The sequence below is a fragment of the Danio aesculapii genome, chromosome 24 (genome assembly GCF_903798145.1).
Source record: "Danio aesculapii chromosome 24, fDanAes4.1, whole genome shotgun sequence".
Taxonomy (NCBI): Eukaryota; Metazoa; Chordata; class Actinopteri; order Cypriniformes; family Danionidae; genus Danio; species Danio aesculapii.
Genome location: NC_079458.1, coordinates 41,367,533 through 41,391,187, shown reverse-complemented (window position 1 = coordinate 41,391,187; position 23,655 = coordinate 41,367,533). Strand labels below are relative to the sequence as shown.

Below are 23,655 nucleotides of genomic sequence, written 5' to 3'. Positions count from 1 at the left end.
AGTAACTAATAGATTTAACAGTTAAACTTATCATATGTAAGCATAGTTACCCTCAGTTATATAGTATATAGGTGATATCAATGTGTACATGTTTAATGAAGTATATTTGTGTATTAAGTGTACGTGTGTAAGTAACTCTTTAGTTTAACTACCAATTATCACTATTAGCTACTAATTTATTACCTGCTTTCATTTAAGATATTGGCTGATTATTAGTTCTTACACAGTTTGATCTTATTTTAATGCCTAAACACAACTACTACCTTAATAACAATAAATAAGCAGAAGATTAGTATTGTATTAAGCTAAAATATGAGGAAAAAATGTAAAAGTCTTGAAAGTATTAATATGAGAGATTTCAAGGTTTGCTGTTTCTTTTAAAGGAATTAACACTCCACTTTTTATTGGGAAATATGCTCATATAACAGCTCTCCTAGAGTCTGGCAGGAGCACTTTAAGCTTAGCTTAGAATAAATCATTTAATCGGATTAGACCATTAGCATTTTGCTCAAAAATGACCGAAGAGTTTTAAAATGTTCCTAATTAAAGCTTGATTCTTCAGTAGACACTGTGTACTAAGATTGACAGATAATTAAAAGCTGAATATTTTCTAGGCTGACATGGCTACTAACCATACTCTCATTCTGGCGTAATAATCAAGAAACTTGTCATTGTAATTTTTAATTTGTTTGTAAATGCATGTAGCCGTTTTTCCCAGGTTCTACAGCTCCATCAGGGCTGGATAGCATATGCATTCACAAAAAGATTGTCTTTCAGCAAGTTAACAGATCATTTTTAATGTATTCAATCCATCACTTTGGCACTTTTAGCTTAGCTTAGCATAAATCATTAAATCGGATTAGACCATTAGCATTTTGCTCAAAAATGACCAAAGAGTTTTAAAAATGTTCCTATTTAAAGCTCGACTCTTCTGTAGTTACATCATTGACAGGTTGACAGAGTTGAAAAGTTGTTTCTAGGCTGACATGGCTACGAGCTATACTCTCATTCTGGCATAATAATCAAGAAACTTTGCTGCCGTGCCATAATATGCATTATGATATAATGTAGCCCCTGAAAATAGTTCTGAATCATCTCTGACAAACATTTCCATGGCTGCAAGACTTTCAAGAAAATCTTGATAGGTAAATTCCCAAACACTTTCGGTCATTTTTGAGCAAGATGCTAACGGTCTAATCCAATTCAATGATCTATGCTAAGCTAAGCTAAACGTGCTTCCATTTTGCTTTAAAGTATCTTCTTTTGACTTTAAACCGTGAGTAAATAATGAAGTCAAAAGGACAATTTTTGTGTGAACTATCCCTTTAAGAGAAACTCTGTGATTGGCTCTTTAGCAATCCGCCCCTGACAGTCCAGCAGAGATTAAAGCAGCTTTGTGCGTGTTCGACAACATAAAACAGATCTGCGGCTTTACATTAATCTTCATAAGTATTCATAGAATGTAGAAACAGGTGCATCCAAGTGTGTATAATTGTGTGCCAAGACTCTGGCTCTGGGTGTGGTGAACTATCCGGATTATCTGCATGACTCAACAGCGCTATGAAATTTTAAAGAGCCTCTTCCATGAATATCCGTCCAGTCTGTCTGAAGGATAGACTCTGCCAGGCCGGGAGTGCCTCAAAGTGGGCGTCCGGTGGGTGATGGAGGGGTGGGTTTGGGGGCTTGAAGCCACTGAAGCTTCTGTCTCATGCCTCGCAGCCTTTCCACACTAATGCACTTATTGATTGGTGTGGCTCCACAGGTAATGCAGCTAGTGTCTGAAGCGGAGAGAGGAGTTATACTGAAGCCCTTGAGCACCAGTGTCTTGCTTTTAAAGCCTTGTCTTAAACCTCCCTTTTGGCTCTTTGTCTGTGCACCTTTTCATTGTAGACTTTTTTTTTTGGTAAACAAAATGCATGCAACTTTTGTCCCTGGTTCTACAGCTCCCTCAGGGATTGATAGTATTTGCATTCACAAAAAGATGTAGCTTTCTTTTATTCTTACTTTTGCTGATTATGTTTTAACACCTTATTTAATTTACTGCATTCATTGAAAGGGATAGTTCACCCCAAAATTTTTATTAACTCACCAATTGCATGCTTTTCATTGTAAATAAAGTCCAAAATGCATGCAAGCTTCATTCCTGGTTCTACAGCTGCCTCGGGTTGGATAGAATTTGTATTCACAATATATTTATATATGTATTATATATGTATATATGTACACATCCTTATTTTTTTGTATTTATTTGAAGGGATAGTTCAGACAGTTTTAATGACTTCTTTAATTTATTGCATTTATTTAAAGGGGTAGTTCACCCTAAAATGTTAATTTATTCACCAATTACATGCTTTTCATGTCCAAAATGCATGCTACTTTTGTCCCTGGTTCTACAGCTCCCTCAGGGCTGGATATAAAATGCATTCACAAAATACATTGCATTTATTTCATTTTTTCAGGAAGTTTTGACACATCATTATTATTATTTTATTGTGTATTCAATCACTGTAAAAAAAAATGCTGGGTTCCACACAATACCTTCATGTTGTCCCAACACAAATTAATTAAATTAAGTTTTTACATATTTTTGGATTGAAAATAAAACTATTAAGTTGCCCCCCCAAAAAATCTTAAGAATTGCGTTATTTCAACTCATATTAAATAAGTAGCTTGAACAAGCAGCAAAAGTCTTTTTTTTAAAGGGATAGTTGACTCAAAAACTGAAATTCTGCCATCATTTACTCATTGTTTGCTTGTTTCAAACATGTTTAACTCTTTTTTTTTTAATTTTGTAAGTAAGATATTTTGAAGAAATCTGGAAAGCTGTAATCACTGACTTCCATAGTATTTGCTTTTCCTACTGTGGAACTCAATGGTTACAGGTTTTCAGCTTTCTTCAAAATATCACATTTGGAACCACTTGAGGGTGAATAAATAGTGAGTAAATTGAAATTTTGGGGTGAACTGTCCCTTTAAAGACAAAGTATGCAATTTTGGCCACTGGAGGGTGTGTATTTACAACAAACAAAGGTGTATTTTGATGACTGTGGAATCATCCTACAGGACTCATGTTTATGGATGAAATAACACATGTTTTTGGAAATTAAAAAAATATATATATAAATCTTTCATAATGTTCGTTGAGCAGAACAAATACAAAAACAAAATCTGTCATTATATTTCTAAAACAATTATGCTAATTACAGCTATTGGTTCACTATAACTAGATTCTCAACCTGCTGAAACTAATGCTAAAACTGATATCTGATGAGAAGGCTCAAAAGACGCCATCTCAGATCAAAGGTGCCATTCATTCACGGCTTCGTTTTCTGTTAAGACGAAGAAGAAGAAAACAGTCGATAATGAAGTGGAAACAGAGTAAGATCTCTGGTCCTCAGACTTCCTTCCTGGCTTTGAGCTGGCATCTTCCTGTTGGGCTGCTGGGTGTGTTTATGCAGCTCAAATACACACAAATATAAACTGCAATTATCTTGAAGAATGGAATATTTTAGGTGTTATGACAACAGTCTACATTCCTGAGTCTTTCACCCCAAACTGCCTGAGACAAACCCATATTAACAGGAAAAAACGGATCTCTTAAATACTCTGCCAAGCAGTGGCATAGCACAAACGTTGTAGGACCGCCACAAGAGTGAATACGGGGCTGCATAATCAAAACAGTGTGTACGAGTGCCATGTTATTTACATTTAGTCATTTAGTGGACGATTTTGACCAAAGTGACTTACAACTGAGGAGGCGTTTGGCGGTTCAACAAGAAGAGACAATGCACACAACACGTGTTAAAGTAACTTACTTCTATGTTATACAGCCTACATTATTTTATTTTGCATTTGCATTATTGACTGCTCTAACAATAATTATTTATTCAAATGAGAACACAATGAAATAATGCATTTATTTTACATTTAAACTACTCAATGATAAAAATAAAAGCTTGTTAAAGAATCTATCGAGCATTTAACCTTTAAAAATGGTACAAGAACTTTTATTTAACAAACATTATTATGAGAGAGAGAATTGGGATGCGCTCTGAGGTGAAGTCTGTCACACAGTTCCTTTTAAATCAGGTTTTGTTCATGTTTAATGTATGAATTATTAAACGGATTTATTTATTTTATGGATTATTGCACTTTTATTGGCCATTAAACCATACTGAACAATCTCTTTATTTGGTTATTGATTTATCAGTTGTCCCCACACTGCAGCATGTGTCCTGCATGCTTGTCTGCTATACGCCACTGGTAAGAGTTTGTGTGTAAGTCTTGAACACTGACAACTGGCCAGGAGAGATTGTTTTGCTTGTGAATCCGGCAAATGGATCGGGGACAGAAATCTGTCCTCCCCTAGAGATCAATCAAACAGACTTCAGTCAAAGCGTCTGTGCTCTCTGTTAGAAGGCATTTTCAGGAGGCCACAGATGAGCCTCTTAATCTGACTGCTGTTCTGGCCACTGTTTCATTCTCAGTACAACGATGTACAGTTAAAGTCAATGAGCCTTATCATACACCGGCGCAATAAGGCACAAGACGTGTGTGGTTCGATTAGTTGCTATTTTCAGACCAGCGCAACCCTAATTTTTCCGTTTTACACCACATTGTTTAAATAGCCAATCCATTTGCACCACTCTGTGGACTCGTGTGTGTGTGCTGGTCTATAAAGGAGGTGTGTTAAGGTGCAGTGTTGGAGCGTTGGTATTCTGAGGAACTGAAATAGACCACGCCATTGACCAACTAAAAGCTGCTCTAAAGTCCAGCTGAGCATGTTAGTTATGCACCTATGCAGGTCCAAACGCTTACACACTGCTGAATACACACAGGATGATCAGCAATACACAAATATCTTTACAGATGAAAACAATTAAAGGTATAAAATGAGACAAAATTATTATTTTACACCTAAATATAAATAAACATTAATATAAAAACCACATTTATTATTTATCACAGTAGCATTTATTAGCATTTATTATCTGCATATTTATATTTGTTTAAATAAAGACAAGTTTAGATTTGTCCACCTGTGGGGTTTGGAGACGTCTGCATCACCATATCGGCCATTAGAACAGGACGTGTGTTTGGATATAACTCAGTTTTTTGACCACACTTCATTATTATTGTTCATTTATTCCTTTACTGAACATTAGAACTGAATTTAGAAATAGTTAACAAAGGAAATTAAGTATGTGTGCTAATGGATGTGTTCAGTGGAGTGAGTTTCCACCGTTTCCTCACTCCACCAAAGTAAAGGAGTAAAGAGTAAAAGTATAGTAAAGAGAAAGTAAAGAGGCTGAATGGAGGAGGCTCGTTCTTTATCCTCGCGCTGCAGATGCTCTGTTTAACTGTTTTCTTGCTAGTGAAGTGTTCAGTTTTCTTAAAGAGAACAAGAGTTGAGACTCTGATTGGTTTACTGCACGTTATGATCAAAACACACCCAGAACTCATAATAAGAATAAGCACAACCCTTGTAGACCATGTGTTGGGGTGCAGAGCGTATTTCTCCGTCCATAAATAACAAAAGTGGATTCGGACACGCCCTTAATGCTTTTGCACTATGAGCTTTAGACTTTGTGCCTAGAATGTTAAAATAGAGCCCTTAATTATTCGCCCTCCTATGAATTTTGTTTTCTTTTTCTAGTATTTCCCAAATGATGTTCAACAGAGCCATTTTTTAGTGTTCCTTATAATAAGTTTTTCTTCTGGAGAAAGTCTTATTTGATTTATTTCAGCTATTGGAGAGTGTCAGGTTAAAAAAAAACTACTTCAATTATTTGAATTTGGACTGCACTACCTAGTCCAACCACTAGTTGTCAGCCCTACACTCTGCACTGTTAAACTAAACTCTTACCAGATTCTTGTTGTCATATATGATTTTTGTGTTTCCGCACATCTCTATATGAAAATCATCAACCTTTATAGCTGCTATTCCATTTAAGTGTGAATATTAGTGAATAAATGTGCAAAAATCATCTGCTAAATGATATTTTTTTAAGTTTAAGCATTCAGATTTTCCCATTTGGAGCTCCAGTTTTCCCCATTGACTCACCTCCAGGGAATCCGTCCCAAATCTCTAGGCGGTCATATCGGCAAAAGACTCCAGCGGGCGGCTGCGTGTCTGGCTCCAGCTCAAAGCTCTCGAACTCTAAAACGATTTCTGACATCTTGGGAGCAAAGATCATGAACGTGCAGTCCAAATTATTGGGGTATTTCTCTGGAAATCCGGGCGACTTGATGACTCCGCCGCTGGAGGTGAAGTTCCTGGAACATTCTGGACCTACGGTGGACACAGAGAGGAAGGAAAAAGTGAGTTTTCTTGTTTGTTCACTCGGGCAGACGGAGTAAAGGGGAATAAAAACAAACACTGAAGCAGAAACACGGTGGTCTGTGTTGTTTCGCTGGATGATTGCAGGGTTTATGGGCCATGGTTGGAGGCCCACCCTGCTCGGGATATGGCTAATGCTTGATTTTTTTGGGTGTGTTGTGGGCTAATGATGAAAATGAAACCAAAAAGAAAGCACAAGCACATATGAGGCTGTTCTTATTAAATGTTTTATATGCACTCGATGAAGTGACTGGTGCTTGAATCAACATGATTAAGACATAGTGAAATATCTCCATCATACTGTATATAAAACTCACTTTGGATTTAAAGTGCATCAAGGATATTTCAGTAAACAAAGAACTTAAACTATTGGTTAAAAAACACGTTCGTTAACTGAAATTAAATACAATATTCACAATAAATGAAAAACTAAAATGAAATGAACAACATTCACTGAAAATTAGACGAAATATTCATCGTTTTCTGAATTAATATATGCTCATCTTAGCTTCATCTGCTCAAAAAAAGCAACACTTGGCATGTTTTATCTTTATTATGATGTTGTTTCAAAAATATGTCCCTATATATATATATATATATATATATATATATATATATATATATATATATATATATATATATATATATAAATATATACACACACACACATATATATATATATATATATAAATATATACACACACACATATATATATATATATATATACACACACACATACAGTGTCTCAAAAAACCAAGCAATATTATATCATACAAAAATAAAACTGCTTATCGTATTACAGGAATAAGAATAACTAAATTTTTGTACAGAAATAGCAGCTCAATCTGTGCATTAGAACAATCCTTTTATTTACTTTCCCTGGCGATGTCATAATGATGACGTTTTATTTTTAGCTGCGTAAGGCTTAAATAAAAATGCTGTTTTCGATTGAAGCGTTTGATCAAACGTTTACGAGAACTAAAAGCTACAGTGCTTCATGTTTTCTTCGTACATTTCAGACTAAAAACTGAACAAAAAGGTGGATTTAATTACTTATTGGGAAAAATTGATCGCATTGGATCCGTATGTTGTGTGGCGTGTGACGCACTGCCCGTACTGTGGAAAATATCACCATCAAAGACATGGTACTGAGCCCAGAAGACGCACCACACACCCATCACACTGTCCGACAGATTGCATGGGAGTCTGGCATTTAATGATTCCGCTATGTAATCGTTGCTTTATTTCTGTGCGTGCTAACTCAGTTTGCAAGTCATAAAATTGAAGTGTTCTATTAATATTTGGGTTGCCACTGCTTAACATATAAATCAGTGGATATAAATCAGGTGAGGTAGAAAACGTATACATATAAGTTAATCTATTCGCCATCTAATTACAAAAATAAAATTAAACTTGGAGGTATTTTGACCAAAGTCTGACAGAATTAATTTTGCTTAATATATTTACATAGGTTTTATATATTTATATATATATATATATAATTAAGTTTAATTTTGTTATTCAGTTCAGTGTCTGTTTTTTATTTTTAATACTATAAGACACTCTGCTAAACTATAATTACTAAACTGAAAGTAAATATAATACATACAAACGAAACAGAAAAGTGTTCACAAAATAAAAACTAAACAAAATAAATGCATGAATGAAACTAAAATTTAACTAAACTAAAATTTACAGCAAATTTAACAATAGTATTAAAATAAAATAAAAATGCTAAACTATAAAAACATTGAAGTGCGCACACACTTTTAAATACAGGCAAGTCAAAACATTTACCCAGAAGTCCCAGGTGGACTAGCTTTGTTGATGTTCACACATACATCACTACTTTGCACTTACATGACGTCCGCTTAGCTAAAGCTGTTGTGTGATGAATATCCTCAGCGCTCAGAGTAAATACACTGTTGTTAAAGAGTGATGCACATAAGATCACCCCTGGATCATCAACATCCAAATGTCAACATTATATTTACACCGTCCCTAACGTAGTGTGGTGTGTGGTTATTAATGCGGGTGCAAAAGTTGAGAGCTCATGGACCAGAACAGAGATGACTAATCATGATGTCACTGTGGATACACTGTAAAAATATCTGTTAATAAACAGTTTCTGTAGTTTAAGTGTTTATTTATGGTGGTAAAGTGCATTATGGGATGTTGATCTCTGCTCTGTCAACTTCTAATGTTGAAAATTCAACTCTACAGTTTAACAAAGTGACTTTTATTGACATTTTAGTCATTTTAAATAATATAAGAAATAATATCTAGAGAAATAAGTCTGTAAAATAACAGAAAATGTAATGCAGTTTAGTAGGTTTCTGTAGCACCAACACAGACAATATAGCCCTGCAAACTATTACAAATGATCAGAAAAAGCCAACTTTTCAAGGTTAAAAGTTGCCTAAAGAAACATCAAGATCCCATAATGCAAATCAAAAGCAGAAATAAATGGGGAAAAAAAACATGGATCACAAAATATGGAAAACCGCTAATTTACGAATATGTACAAAAATAATAATCATGTGCTTCCAAACTCATATTAATGACTTAAGGGGAACGCAAAAGCTTATTTCTGAAGGATTTTCAACTGATTTATAGAATGAAAAAATGAAAAGGAATAAAAAAGCCACTCTCATCCTGACCGAACATGTATTCCTTATGGGAAAAAGCTGTTTCAATCATTTTAACATTGGAACTATACAGTACCATGGCAGTTTATCCTGACTGTTCATAATTAAATAAAAAATTGTCATGTCATATTTACACTTGAAGTTTCTACTGAGATATTAGAATTAAGCTAAGCTTAGAATTCATCACATTTTAAAAAACCCATTGCCCTAAAGCTACACCGAATTTTGTTTTTGTTGTTGCTTGATCAAACTTTCTTAAAATGAGCTGAAACAACACAATTCTTGAGATTTTGTTGTGACAGCTTAACTGTTTTATGCTTAATCCACTTACATTTGTAAATTTGTGTTGGGACAACATCAGGAAATTGTGTGGAAGCCAGCATTTTTTACAGTGTATTCTTTCATTTAAGCCTAGTACACTTAAATAAACAACGTTTGTTAAAACGACTTATTTAAAATTAAACTGAAACAACACAATTATTAAGTTTTTTTGGTACAACTTAATTGTTTTATGTTCAATCCACTTAAATTTGTAAAAACTAATAAGTTAACTTAATTCATTCATGTTGTCCCAGCATTTAAAATTTGTAATTAATTTAAAAAATCCATTGTATTAAGTAAATAAACTTTGTGCATAATTACATTTATTTAATTAAATTCAATATATATTAAATTATAATAATTACGTGCAAAAAATTAAGGTGAGTCTACTTAAGAGTTCAGTTACCACAGATTTACTCACTTTTTTAAAGTAAAGTCAACTAATCACTTTCTGACAGTGTATAGGTTTTGGCTTGATGTGCTGTGTGTCTTCATTTTTATTTTTGGTCAGATTTTGTGTAAAATAACAAGTAATCAAAGGATAAACGGTTAGAACAGAATGACAAAAACACCATGTTGTTCAAATTTGGCATCCTTAAGTGTATTTTAAAGAGCTTCTTTCTTTGTTATTTGGAGAAACTTGTTGGGTGCATAATTTAATGCAATCAAAAACTCTTCAGCACCACTTTCTACCACCAAATCCGTTCGCAGCTTCTTTTTTATTATTTCTTTTTTCCACTTCTTCTGTGCTCTAAAGAAAATGACCAGCGCAGGAATCTGAAGCTAAAGTGAGTTGACATTTAGTGCACTACTTGGTTGGTTTTTAAACAGCAGGACATAAATTCCACACTTTCAGTCCTTTCATTATACAGAGAGCTTTTACAATCCCAGACATTTTATATTACATTTTCTTTCATACATAAGAAATAAAAAGCTTTGTGTGGCCTTCCTAAACCCTATAGGCCTTCACTCTGATCCACAGGTGTCTGCTATTACCTATTGGGAGAATATGTCACGCGGCCTGGACAAGGTAATTGCACAAACACTTTTTAAGGTTTAGGGTTGAAAGCTGTCAACTGAATGGTCAGCAATCAGTGTCCAAAACTTTGAAATTAAACCTAAAAGGCTCATAAAAGAGCTATTTGATGATGCAGCCAAAAACCTTTTTCATCTTTAGTTTTTGCATTCTTGCTCACTGAATTCTGTAGACTTAAGATAATCTTCTGTGCAGCTCCAAGAGGCAAGAGGCAATTGCATTTTTTCCTTTTCGCAAGATAAGATTCATCTGCTGCTATTTCTTACTTTATTTAAAAAGTGAATGCTAGAATATAATCTTTTCAGTACAAAAGACCAAAACACACTTGGAGCAGGAGCACAAACTCAATGTTTCCTACGCTTATTAGTAGTTGAATCGAAAAATAAGTACAATATAATGATATTAGAGCTAACACATATTAAACTAACTAACTTTGCTTATCTCTGCATTTGTTGTAGTTTTAGTGCATAGTGATAGATAGAAGGATAGAACGACAGATAGAACGACAGATAGAATGGCGGACGGACGGACGGACGGACGGACGGACGGACGGACGGACAGACAGACAGACAGACAGACAGACAGACAGATAGATAGATAGATAGATAGATAGATAGATAGATAGATAGATAGATAGATAGATGGATGGATGAATAGACAGACAGACGGATGGATGAATAGACAGACAGACAGACAGACAGACAGACAGACAGACAGACAGATAGATAGATAGATAGATAGATAGATAGATAGATAGATAGATAGATAGATAGATAGATAGATAGATGGATGGATGAATAGACAGACAGACGGATGGATGAATAGACAGACAGACGGACGGACGGATGGACAGATAGACAGACAGACAGACAGACAGACGGATAGATGGATAGATGGATAGATAGATAGATAGATAGATAGATAGATAGATAGATAGATAGATAGATGGATAGATGGACGGACAGACGGACGGTTGGATGGATGGATGGATGGACAGACAGACAGACAGACAGATAGACGGACGGACGGACGGATGGTTGGATGGATGGATGCACAGTGATAGATAGAAGGATAGAATGATAAATAGAACGACAGATAGATATATGGATGATGGATGGATGGATGAATAGACAGACAGACAGACGGATGGATGGATGGATGGATGGATGTATGTATAGATATAATGATGTATAGAACGATGGATGGATGATGGATAGATCTAACTAACTAACTTTGCTCTCTGCATATGTTGTAGTTTTAGCGCTTTTTTGTGGATGGCTAGAATATAGAGTGTTTAGGTCAACCAGTATTTCATGTTATTTATTTTTACATAAACGTCACGAAAACAAACTAAAATTAAATTATAAGTAGCATTAATAATAACCACAACAACAACAACAACAACAAACAAAAAACAAAAATCTAACTAAAACTAACATCACCAGAAACGCAAAACTATAATAAAACCATCAAATTAAAACCAAATTAGCCACAGAGCTAAATTGCATCTGCTGTCCCTAGAAAGGAGAATACAAAAACATATTACGTAACAAAAACAATCGATATTATATATATAAATAAAATACCCCCGAAAATTATAAGCATTATATCCTTTTATTTAAAAATTATTCCCAAATATCACCTAAAATAATGCAAAAAATCCTCCTTCGAAACATTATAAAAATTCTGGAAGTCAGCAAAGTTTGTTTAAATAAATAATTGATCACCAAAATACATACATTATAGTTCACTTCACTTCAAGTTTAGCACTTTTCACAGTAATTATGGTTCCAAAGCAGCAACACAAAAGCTGCACATCATTACATTACAGTCAGAAGCAGAAAAGTAAAGGAGTTTTGTGAAGGTTTGGCAGTATATAAACACAATTAACCTACAGTTACACAGTATGTAAAGTAGTGTCTTTCCAAAACATAATATTTAGACGCACTTCTAAGACAAAATAATCTAAATATATAAAAACTAAATAGAAATGTGCAAAACTAAAACTAAAATAAACACAAATGCAAATCTATAATAAAAGCTTGGTTAGAAAACTGAGCCCAAAATTAGCTAAAGAGCTCAATTTCATCTGCTGTTCGGAGAATACAAAAACATATTATATAACAAAACATCAGTAATATAACATATACAATAAAATAAGAGATAAAAAAAACATAGGTACTATATCCCCTCATTTAAACTACACTCTAGAACAGTGGTTCTCAAAGTGGGGGTCGGGACCCCCCGAGGGGTCGCTGGACAATGAAGCGGGGTCGCCTGGTGATTTCCAAAAATCAATTTATTTTTATTAAACCATAAGTATTAACATATTTTATCCATAACCTACTGAAAAAAAAGTTGTTTATAGTTACTATTTACTATATAGTTACTATAGTAGCTTATAGTTACTAGTTCTATTGGATTGCGAGCCCTGAGGTAATTACATTATATTAAAGACACAGCAATAGCGTCAGATGCAGCAGATATTATAATACCAGGTTAAACTTTCTGGCATATTTACAGCACTGACATACATTTAAAAAAATTTAACGAAGAATAGACTTGGGTCTATTGGTGTGAGTGCGCCATTGCATGCAAGATTTCTGTATTTATAGCCACCTCAGAGGATATCGGGGGTCGCAAGTCACTGGCATTGTTATTTTGGGGGTCGCGGGCTGAAAAGTTTGGGAACCCCTGCTCTAGAATATTACCTAAAATAATGCAAAAATCCTCCTTCAAAACATTAGACAAGTTCTGCAACATGTACAATGGAATTTAATAAATAAATAAATAAATAGATAAACAAATTAGTTATTTAATTAATATTTAATTCATCTATAAATAAACAATTAATATATAAACAAACAAACAAATACATTTCAAGATACAAAGAATACTCAATACACACTTTATGTATTTTAACCATAATTTAACCAAAAAACTTAAATAAATAAGTTGATCTGTATTTTACATAATTTTTACAATGTAGATACAAACTTAGATAAAAAAACGAGAATAAAAAAGCCATAACAATATGTATAAACTCAACTATAACTCAAACTGTGCTAATCTGTCAGTATCTTCTCCTCTCTCCACTGTGTCTGGCTTCGTAACGCTCCACTGCTGTGTACAGATTGTGCTGGGATTTTAGGATTTGTGTGTACATGTGTCTTTGTGATTATGTGCATATCATAAGGCTGAAGAGGCATGTTGGTATTGCTGCTAACACCACAAACGCTCACCGTCCCTCGCTTTATTTCTGCAGTTATTTGCAAGTAGTCGGGAAAAACTTTACAAGAGAACGTCTAGCGGAAACTAAGACGAGAAACGGGAGAGCCTGTAAACTCCAGCCAAACAAATAAAGCTTTGTGAGAGCCATCCAGCTTTCTCTCTCGCGTTCTTTCCCCTCCTCACAACCACAAACACTTTCAAGTCCTTTCTGAACTAAACTTACACTTAAACACCAGAATTTATGGGAGAGCAGTGAAGTGGTTTTTGGGGGAAACAACAAAAACAAAACAATGCTGGGTTGATTGATAGCAGCTAAGCGCTAATTCTGACATTAATGGCAAGCATTCAAAATGAGAATTGCTGAAAATGAGATGAAACAACACAATTTTTTGAGATTTTTTGGGGACAACTTAATTGCTTTATGTTTAGTCTACTTATATTTGTTAAGTTAACTTGTTAGTTTGACTTTTTTCAGCTGAAAATATCGCACAAATAATGTTTTAAAACTCTCTGAAACTGACCCTTTTAGGCTTTGATCCTAATTGTGGCGTTTGATGACTGTCACTTTAAATTCAAATGAGTTCTGCTCTTTTCAGAAGAGGGTGGAGCTACAGACGCCTGTGTGTCAGCATAGTGGCAGAATCAAAAACAAGAAAGAGAAAAAGTTCATTTGTGCTTCACCTACGACATTTATAATCTTCTTAGTCACTGATAGATAGATAGATAGATAGATAGATAGATAGATAGATAGATAGATAGATAGATAGATAGATAGATAGATAGATAGATAGATAGATAGATAGATAGATAGATAGATAGATAGATAGATAGATAGATAGATAGAATGACAGACAGAATAACGGATTGATGGATGGATGGATGGATGGAATAACGCATGGATGGAAGCAATAACGAATGGAATAACGGATGGAGGGAAGGAACAACAAATGGAATAATGGATGGATAGAATAATGGATGGATGGATAGAATAACAGATGGAATAACGGAAGGGTGGAATAACGGATGGTTGGAAGCAATAACGGATAGAATATAGGCTGGATGGATGGAATAACAGATGGAGGAATGGATGGATGAAATAACGAATGGATGGAGGGATGGAATAACAGATGGAATAAAAAATGGATGGATGGAAGAATAGATGAAATAACAGATGGATGGATGGATGGTTAGAATAGCAGATAGATAGATAGATAGATAGACAGACAGACAGACAGACAGACAGACAGACAGACAGACAGACAGACAGACAGACAGACAGACAGACAGACAGACAGACAGACAGATAGATAGATAGATAGATAGATAGATAGATAGATAGATAGATAGATAGATAGATAGATAGATAGATAATGGATGAATGGATATAATAACAGATAGAATAACGGATGGAGGGATGGAATAATGGATGAATGGATATAATAACAGATAGAATAATGGATGGAGGGATGGAATAACGGATGAACGGATTTAATAACGGATAGAATAACGGATGGAGGGATGGATGGAATAACAGGTGGAGGCATGGAATAACGGATGGATAGATGGAATAATGGATGGAGGGATGGAATAACGAATGTAATAACAGATGGATGGATGGATGGAATAATGGATGGAGGGATGGAATAACAGGTGGAGGCATGGAATAACTGATGGATAGATGGAATAATGGATGGAGGGATGGAATAACAGGTGGAGGCATGGAATAACGGATGGATAGATGGAATAATGGATGGAGGGATGGAATAACGAATGGAATAACAGATGGATGGATTGATGGCTAGACAATAGCAGATCGGTAATACAGCTCAAAACTCTAATGTGGGCGGGGCTTTTCTCCTCTGATGACACGTACAAAGGGAGAATGTCAATCACAGTGTTTCTACAGACTGACAAAACTAAATAGAGTTAATGCATTCACCAATAGACACTGGATATATTCACACACTGTTTTGTTTAATCCCTGTATAAAGTATTTATTTGTCATAATCAATTTGTGTTAGGAGAACATGAATGAATTGTGTGGAACTCTGCATGGTTTATTTAGCTTTTCTGCACTGACAGATATATGTTAACGTGTGGTGAAGGTCTCTGTGGAATACGCTGAGTTTATTTAACAGGCCAGAGGCAATGCTTGTTAAAAAGACGGCTTGCAGGTCTCAGTTTAGTGCAAACAAACCCGGCCGAGTGTCATAGATTTAATCCTCATGTTCTGTTGAGATTAGCTTTACTGCTGTTATGTTTAGGGTCCCAAAGACCCCGGTGGTGCATATGTAACTATACGACATGTCCAAACATTTCTGTCATTTAGAAATTATCCTCCTCGTTTATTTTAGTAAACTTCTAACTTAATTAGATCCAGGTTGTGCTGAAGCTGCATGCATATGTTTGAGACTAAAGTAGATATTATATTGGTATTATTTTAAGTTCTTATTAAATTCTATTCTATAATGTAATGTAATGTGTATTTATATATCGCATTTATCGTGTATGGCCATACACCCAAAGCACTTCACAATCATGAGGGGGTCTCTCCACACCACCACCAGTGTGCAGCTCCACTTGGATGATGCAACGGCAGCCACAGGACAACAGTGCCAGTGCTTCACCACACACCAGCTATAGTGGGAGTGGAGAGACAGTGATAGAGCCAATTCAGTGGATGGGGGTGATTGAGAGGCCATGATGGGTAAGGGCCAATGGAGGGAATTTGGCTGGACATGGGGGTAACCCTATTCTATTCTATTCTATTCTATTCTATTCTATTCGTCTAGTTTTTTTTAAGTAAAACTATAGTTTACTTTCATGAACTGAAATAAAACAAATATTAGACAAAAAAATATAGAAGATTCTCCATCTATAGGTGAATGGCATGATACTGTAAAAGAGGTGTATGATATGGAAGTACTGACACTTTCCTTGAGACAACAAACCTATAAACTTTCTGCATACTGGGGAAAATGGTTGAGAAGAAATGTTATGTTTTAATTTCATTGGGGTGCTTTTGTTTATGTTGATCTTTGATACATAACCCTTAACAAAATTTTATATAGCAACATTTCATCAACCATTAATATGAATGTAAATGAGATTGTATTCGGTGACCGATGCTTGTGTTGTGAGTCTTTTTTGTTTCCACGTTCCTTTGAAAATGTTTGTTTGTTTGTTTTGTTCTGAATTGTTTTGAAAAAAATGACAAAAAAATCTATAAAAAAGAAGATAAAATTAAGAAAAATATCAATTAAACCGAAACAAATGTCAAAATTCCCTAATAAAAAACAACTGAATATAATGATATCACAATAACCATAAAGCATATTAAGCTAGTAAACGCTCATTTCAAATCTACATAAAATAACATTTGCAAGTGTGATTTTAGCTATAGCACATCTAATATGGATAGAAAGTTATGTTATAAAATAAAATATGAAAATAAATATTATGATAATATTTGTCATGATATGGATGAAATAATATCCCATCATCATTCAGCCGATATTTATGTCAATTTTCTGACCTCTACTTATATAAAAATACAAAAGTAGTGATCCTGCAGAGTTGGATTTGATTTAAAATTAATTAAGACCTGATGGCTAATGGGTAAAACTGGTCAATTATGTAAAAAAAAAAATACCAGGTTAAATTTAACAGTGTATTTATTACCCACATACATGCTGTTTGTTCAAACTACTTATTTCAAATGAGCTGAAACAACACAATTCTTGAGTCTTTTTACACCAACTTAATTGGGTAACTTTATTTTGATGGTCCATTTGAGTATTAGTAGACTGTCTGCTTAATATCTGCTAATTCTGCTCCTTCAACAGGCATTTACAGACTATAAGGAACTTTGCAAATGCATGTCAACTTACACTAACCCTAACCCCAACAGTCTACTGATAATCTAATGAGAATTAGTTGGCATGTAGATGCAACGTAACAAACAGACCATCAAAATAAAGGGTGACCCTTAATTTATTTATGTTCAATCCACTTAATTTTTTTCAAAACTAATAAGTTAACTTAATTTCTTTATGTTTTGCCAACACAAATTGATTGTGTGGAACCCAGCTTTTTTTACAGTGTACATAAACTATCCTAAGAAACAATGACATTATCATTATGTTTCTCTATATCCTTATATATATATAGAAACTGCTTCCCTAAGGTTTCAAAAATGTGCTAAAGCTTGGTATTGTTTCTCCATAAAAGCTAAAGTTTTGTTTGTTAGCCCAGCTCTGCAAACCCACGCTGACACAGCTATGCTAACGCTCTGAGATTTGAGTTGCTGGATCCCTCAGCAAATGTCCGAGTTAAAACTGAAGCAGAAACTAAATAGCTTAAGGTGTTGTGGGTCTGGTGAGCTAATCACTGTTGTTTATATTCCATATACTGGATCTGGAGGGAGAATAATTAATCTGGGCGCACATACACACATACACACACACCTTTCCCTGCCGTTTACCCCCGTGGCTACACTAAGACGGCATAATGGGAGCGATGAGAGTTTGAGAAGTAGAATTTGGCCAGACTTTCCCGCACACATTAATCTGGAGCCACAGCTGTGTGTTACGCAGAACACACCGCTTACACTGCAGAACATGCTTTTCTTTAGAGTTTTAGACTTGTTTCAAGTCCAAATATCTACAATTTTTTTCAATCAAGAAGCATTTACTAGACAAGAAAAAATATTGTCTTGTTTTCAGAAACGAGTCTAAATTAAGTGAGTTTTTCTTTTAAACAAGCTAAATAATCAAGTTTCAAAGCAAAAACAACATTATTTAGCTTGTTTTAAAGAAAAAATATCACTTCATTTTGACACATTATTTCTGAAAAGAAGAAAATAAGTTTTGTTTGTCTAGAAAACGCCTCTTGATTTAACACTTTGAGATATTTGGACTTAAAATAAGACCAAAAACGAAGAAAAGCATTTTTTTGCAGTGTGTTATACAGATGCTGACTAGGCTTCTGTCGGTATGAAATGCTGTTGTTGCGATTAATCACTAAAGCATTAATATTGCTGATATTATCACAATATTGACCTAAGCTGCAGAAAAGATTTCTTTTAACAGGTATAAAACTATTTAATAAAACAAAACCTTAGTGTATTACTCTGTTGTATAAGCATGTTCAAAGTAAATAGATGTTTTAACAAATTAACTAGTAAAGTAATGACAACAGTTTATAATAAAGTCTAATTAGTAAATGTTAGCGAATGCATTAACATTACTTACCATAAAAAGTAACTAAATAATGCAGCTAGTTACTATTTTAGAAAGAGAGTAACTCATTATAGTAATGGATTACACTTTGCCCGACTCTACATCAATGGTCAGCATGTAGAAAGACAGTTTCTGCCTTGGATTTCATTAGCTATTTAAAAGAAGGCCTTGTAGAATGTCATGCATACTGGGCCAGATGTGACCTATGCCACTGGTCTGTGTAAAGCAACTAAACTTATAAAAGACACAATGAGCAAACTTTCCTCCTCACGCAATGCTTGTCCTGCGCTGTTGACACAGGTGCCATCGTAAAGACCTTCAGATAACATCTTCATGATGAATGGGCTAGTTAGTGACGATGACACAGACTTTCGCCAGTTCACTCCGCACCATATTCGGGAATACGTGGGAAAACAGGCCTTTTTATTGGCAGAAGTCCAAAAATACGCCTGCAATGGGGTATATATGAGCAGAGACTGTTCATTTTCAGTCAGCCAGTCTAAGCCCTTCCAGTTAACTGTTGCACCACTACAAAACTTCTCCATTTAAGACCTGATTTCTTTAAAACTCAGTGATCTTCACTGCTTGATTTATATACGATATAAAGTAGGTCTCAGACCGGACAAAAAGCACTGCATTAAATTACATTTCTCTGTGCTATTTCTTAAAAAAAAAAGTGGAAATTTGGTTAACCCCAGTTTTCAATGGAGTTTCTGTGCTCGCCTGCTGCTGCTGATGAAGAACTAAATGAATGCTTAAGTCTATTTCAATGGATTGTATTTTAATTACATTACAGCATCGATGCTGTAAAAGAAACCGTATGAAATTGAAAATAATCACATCAACCTTTCACCGGAAGTTTATTGTTGGCTGATAAACACTAGCTGTGCATATATAGCCCATTGCACACTAAAATAAACAAGGCAAGATCAATCAATTACTATTACTGGAATATTTTGATTAATAAACTTGATTCTAATTGGTCAACCGCAACATCTAATCTATTCCCTGATAACAAACAGTAAAATTGATTAATAACACAGGCTAATCCAGGTAATATATACACTGTAATACCCGACAAGCTAGGTTAAATCAAAACATTTGAGGACTGCTTTTCAAATCAATTAAACACTAATAAGTATGAGCACAGCAAATGTTTATATATTGAATAATATTATATTTTAGCATCGGCATATTCAATCATTTCGAGTAATAGTAATGTAAACATTTTAAGTTCAGTTATTCAATCTGATTTACGAGCTGATGATGTCATCGCTTCACAAATTATACATAGTGGCTGTTCACATGTAAACACAAGGCATCATTTTCAGCATTATCCATATATGTGTATACAGCTAAGCACGTCTCTTTGTGAGTCAGACCTAAATAACTAAATCAGACACAGGTGAACATAATCAACAAATCACCATGAGTAACCATAGAAACAAACTATAAACGGGAAACTAACTCCAACGAACAGAAACTAAACATAACAATAGGGTTGTTGCTAGATCGGATAAGGTTGCGGCTGGAAGATTAACGTCAAAATCAAAGGTTAACGTGGGCTAACTTCACTCTATATAAATGTATGCACAGATTTAAAGATCTGAGCAAACCCTCTCCTTCTGAGGTGGAAACACTACCTTTGTGTCTTGGTGAGAGTGTAACTTACTCATCCATCTTTTTATCCCACACCCACAGCTTCCAGCTCACTGGTGACACCACAGCATCTCTTCACAGTCAAAATTGCAGAGCTGTTCGCTAAAAACGCACGTCTCCCTCCACCCTAAGAAAGGCCATTTTAGGGATGCCATGGCATGGCAGGATGACATGATAACTACAGACTCCTCTTTTTTTACGGACGGGATACGCAAGACTCTAAAATTCTTCTGAAAGCCCTTGTTAAGGCTGGTGTGAGGAATCTCAGAGAAAGAACATGGTGTGGTGTGTGTGTGTGTGTGTAAGCCCGGGAGGACAGCTCTTCGTTAGATATCCATGCTGTCCACTGTGGGTTAGTGCTTGGGTCAGGCTTGATTGCATTCATAGATAGCTGTGGTGGAAAGATTCTCATCTCTTATCTTTCCCTGTGTGTGTGTGTGTGTGTGTGTGTGTAGCTCCAGGCTTTCTCGCCCTCTCTTCACCTCATCTTCTCTCCCTCACTTTCTTTGTCACCTTCACACTTTTTTTTTATTCCTGAATAGATTCCTCTCTCCTCTTGTGCTTCTGTTTATTCTCTCCTCCTCGTGTGGTGTTCACATCAGCTCTCTCATTCTCTTCATTACTTTTATCCTCATTAGTCATTAAAACATAACTAAAAGACCTAACATTCCATCTGAAGGCAAAGAGAAATGTAAATACTGCTTATATATCAAGTTTTATTTATGACTATCATCTGTCCATCCATCCGTCCGTCCATCTATCCATCCAACCAACTTTACTCTAAAACTGTACTTTCTATCAATCCAACACATACAACCTTTCAATCAATCAATCAATCAATCAATCAATCAATCAATCAATCAATCAATCAATCAATCAATCAATCAATCAATCAATCAATCAATCATCCATCCTTCTTTCCATTCATCCACTCTACTCTAAAATCCATTCTTTCTATCCAACTACCCATCCATGATTATAGTATGATATCATTCCATCCATCCATCTTTCGATTCATCCACTCATCTTTACTCCAAAATGTTTTTTTTCTATCCATCCATCCATGATTATATTAAATCATTCCATCCATCCCTGATTTTATTATATCATTCCATCCATCCATCCATCCAACCATGCATCTTTCCATTCACCCCCTCAACTCTACTCCAAAATCCATTCTTTCTATCCATCCATCCATCCATCCATCCAACCATCCATCTTTCCATTCACCCCCTCAAATCTACTCCAAAATCCATTCTTTCTATCCATCCATCCATCAATCCATGTTTATATTATGATATCATTCTATTCATCATCCATCCATGCATCTTTCAATTCAACCACCCAACTCTACTCCAAAATGCGTTTTATATCCATCCATGATTATATTATAATATCATTCCATCCATCCATCCATTCATCCATCCATCCATCTTTCCATTTATCACCCCACCTCTACTCCAAAATCTATTCTATCCATCCATCCATCCATCCATGATTATTTTATGATATCATTCCATCCATCCATCCATCCATCCATCCATCCATGATTATTTTATGATATCATTCCATCCATCCATCCGTCCATCCATCCATCCATGATTATTTTATGATATCATTCCATCCATCCATCCATCCATCGATTCAACCACTCAACTCTACTCCAAAATGCATTTTCATTTCCATCCATCCATCCATCCATCCATCCATCCATGATTATTTTATGATATCATTCCATCCATCCATCCATCCATCTTTCCATTTATCACCCCACCTCTACTCCAAAATCTATTCTATCCATCCATCCATCCATCCATGATTATTTTATGATATCATTCCATCCATCCATCCATCCATCCATGATTATTTTATGATATCATTCCATCCATCCATCCATCCATCCATCCATGATTATTTTATGATATCATTCCATCCATCCATCCATCCATCCATCCATCCATCCATCCATCGATTCAACCACTCAACTCTACTCCAAAATGCATTTTCATTTCCATCCATCCATCCATCCATCCATCCATGATTATTTTATGATATCATTCCATCCATCCATCCATCCATCCATCCATCCATCCATCGATTCAACCACTCAACTCTACTCCAAAATGCATTTTCATTTCCATCCATCCATCCATCCATCCATCCATCCATCCATCCATGATTATTTTATGATATCATTCCATCCATCCATCCATCCATCCATCCATCCATGATTATTTTATGATATCATTCCATCCATCCATCCATCCATCCATCCATGATTATTTTATGATATCATTCCATCCATCCATCCATCCATCCATCCATCCATCGATTCAACCACTCAACTCTACTCCAAAATGCATTTTCATTTCCATCCATCCATCCATCCATCCATGATTATTTTATGATATCATTCCATCCATCCATCCATCCATCCATCGATTCAACCACTCAACTCTACTCCAAAATGCATTTTCATTTCCATCCATCCATCCATCCATCCATGATTATTTTATGATATCATTCCATCCATCCATCCATCCATCCATCGATTCAACCACTCAACTCTACTCCAAAATGCATTTTCATTTCCATCCATCCATCCCTCCATCCATCAGGCATGGGTCGGTATAAGATTCTGACGGTATGATAACCTTGGATAAAAATATCATTTTCAGGATTTCAGGATTTGACGGTATTGTGATTACTGCTTTAAAGTATATTCTTTCTTAATGTCTGGGTAAAAAAAAAAAATACTTTTCCCCCTTTGAACACAATAGATTTTATTTTGAGAAATATTTATAATATTTTGGAGCAGTAAACATGTCAGGCTAAATAATTCAAATAAACTATTGACTTCTTCTGTCTTCATTAGCTTCAAAAACACTGATTTCTTTACAATTTAAAATGGCATCTTTGAATATCTTTTCTGATGGAGATACTGTATATCTTGAAAACGGTTATCGTCCCATGCCTACCATTCATACATCCATTAATCCATGATTACATTATCTATTATCCATCTACTATCGATCTATCAGTTCATAAAACTATTCTATCATCTATATTGCTAGCCAAAATGGTTAGACTACTGCAGTCTTATTATTTCCATATCGCTGTCGCTGACATTTCAAACAAACAATAATAATCCACTTTAGATGTGTGTTAAAGTGCTTTAA

General features: G+C 35.0%; 1 protein-coding gene across 2 annotated transcripts in view; it reads right to left on the bottom strand.

Annotated features, from left to right (window-relative positions):
- The window catches only part of nrp1a (neuropilin 1a), a 142,608-nt gene that overhangs the window by 66,792 nt on the left and 52,161 nt on the right, over positions 1 to 23,655 (bottom strand). For both annotated transcript variants that reach the window (XM_056450351.1, XM_056450352.1), the window contains exon 4: positions 6,065 to 6,292. In XM_056450351.1, the coding sequence (XP_056306326.1) occupies positions 6,065 to 6,292 (228 nt within the window). The remainder of the gene's footprint in view (positions 1 to 6,064; positions 6,293 to 23,655) is intronic.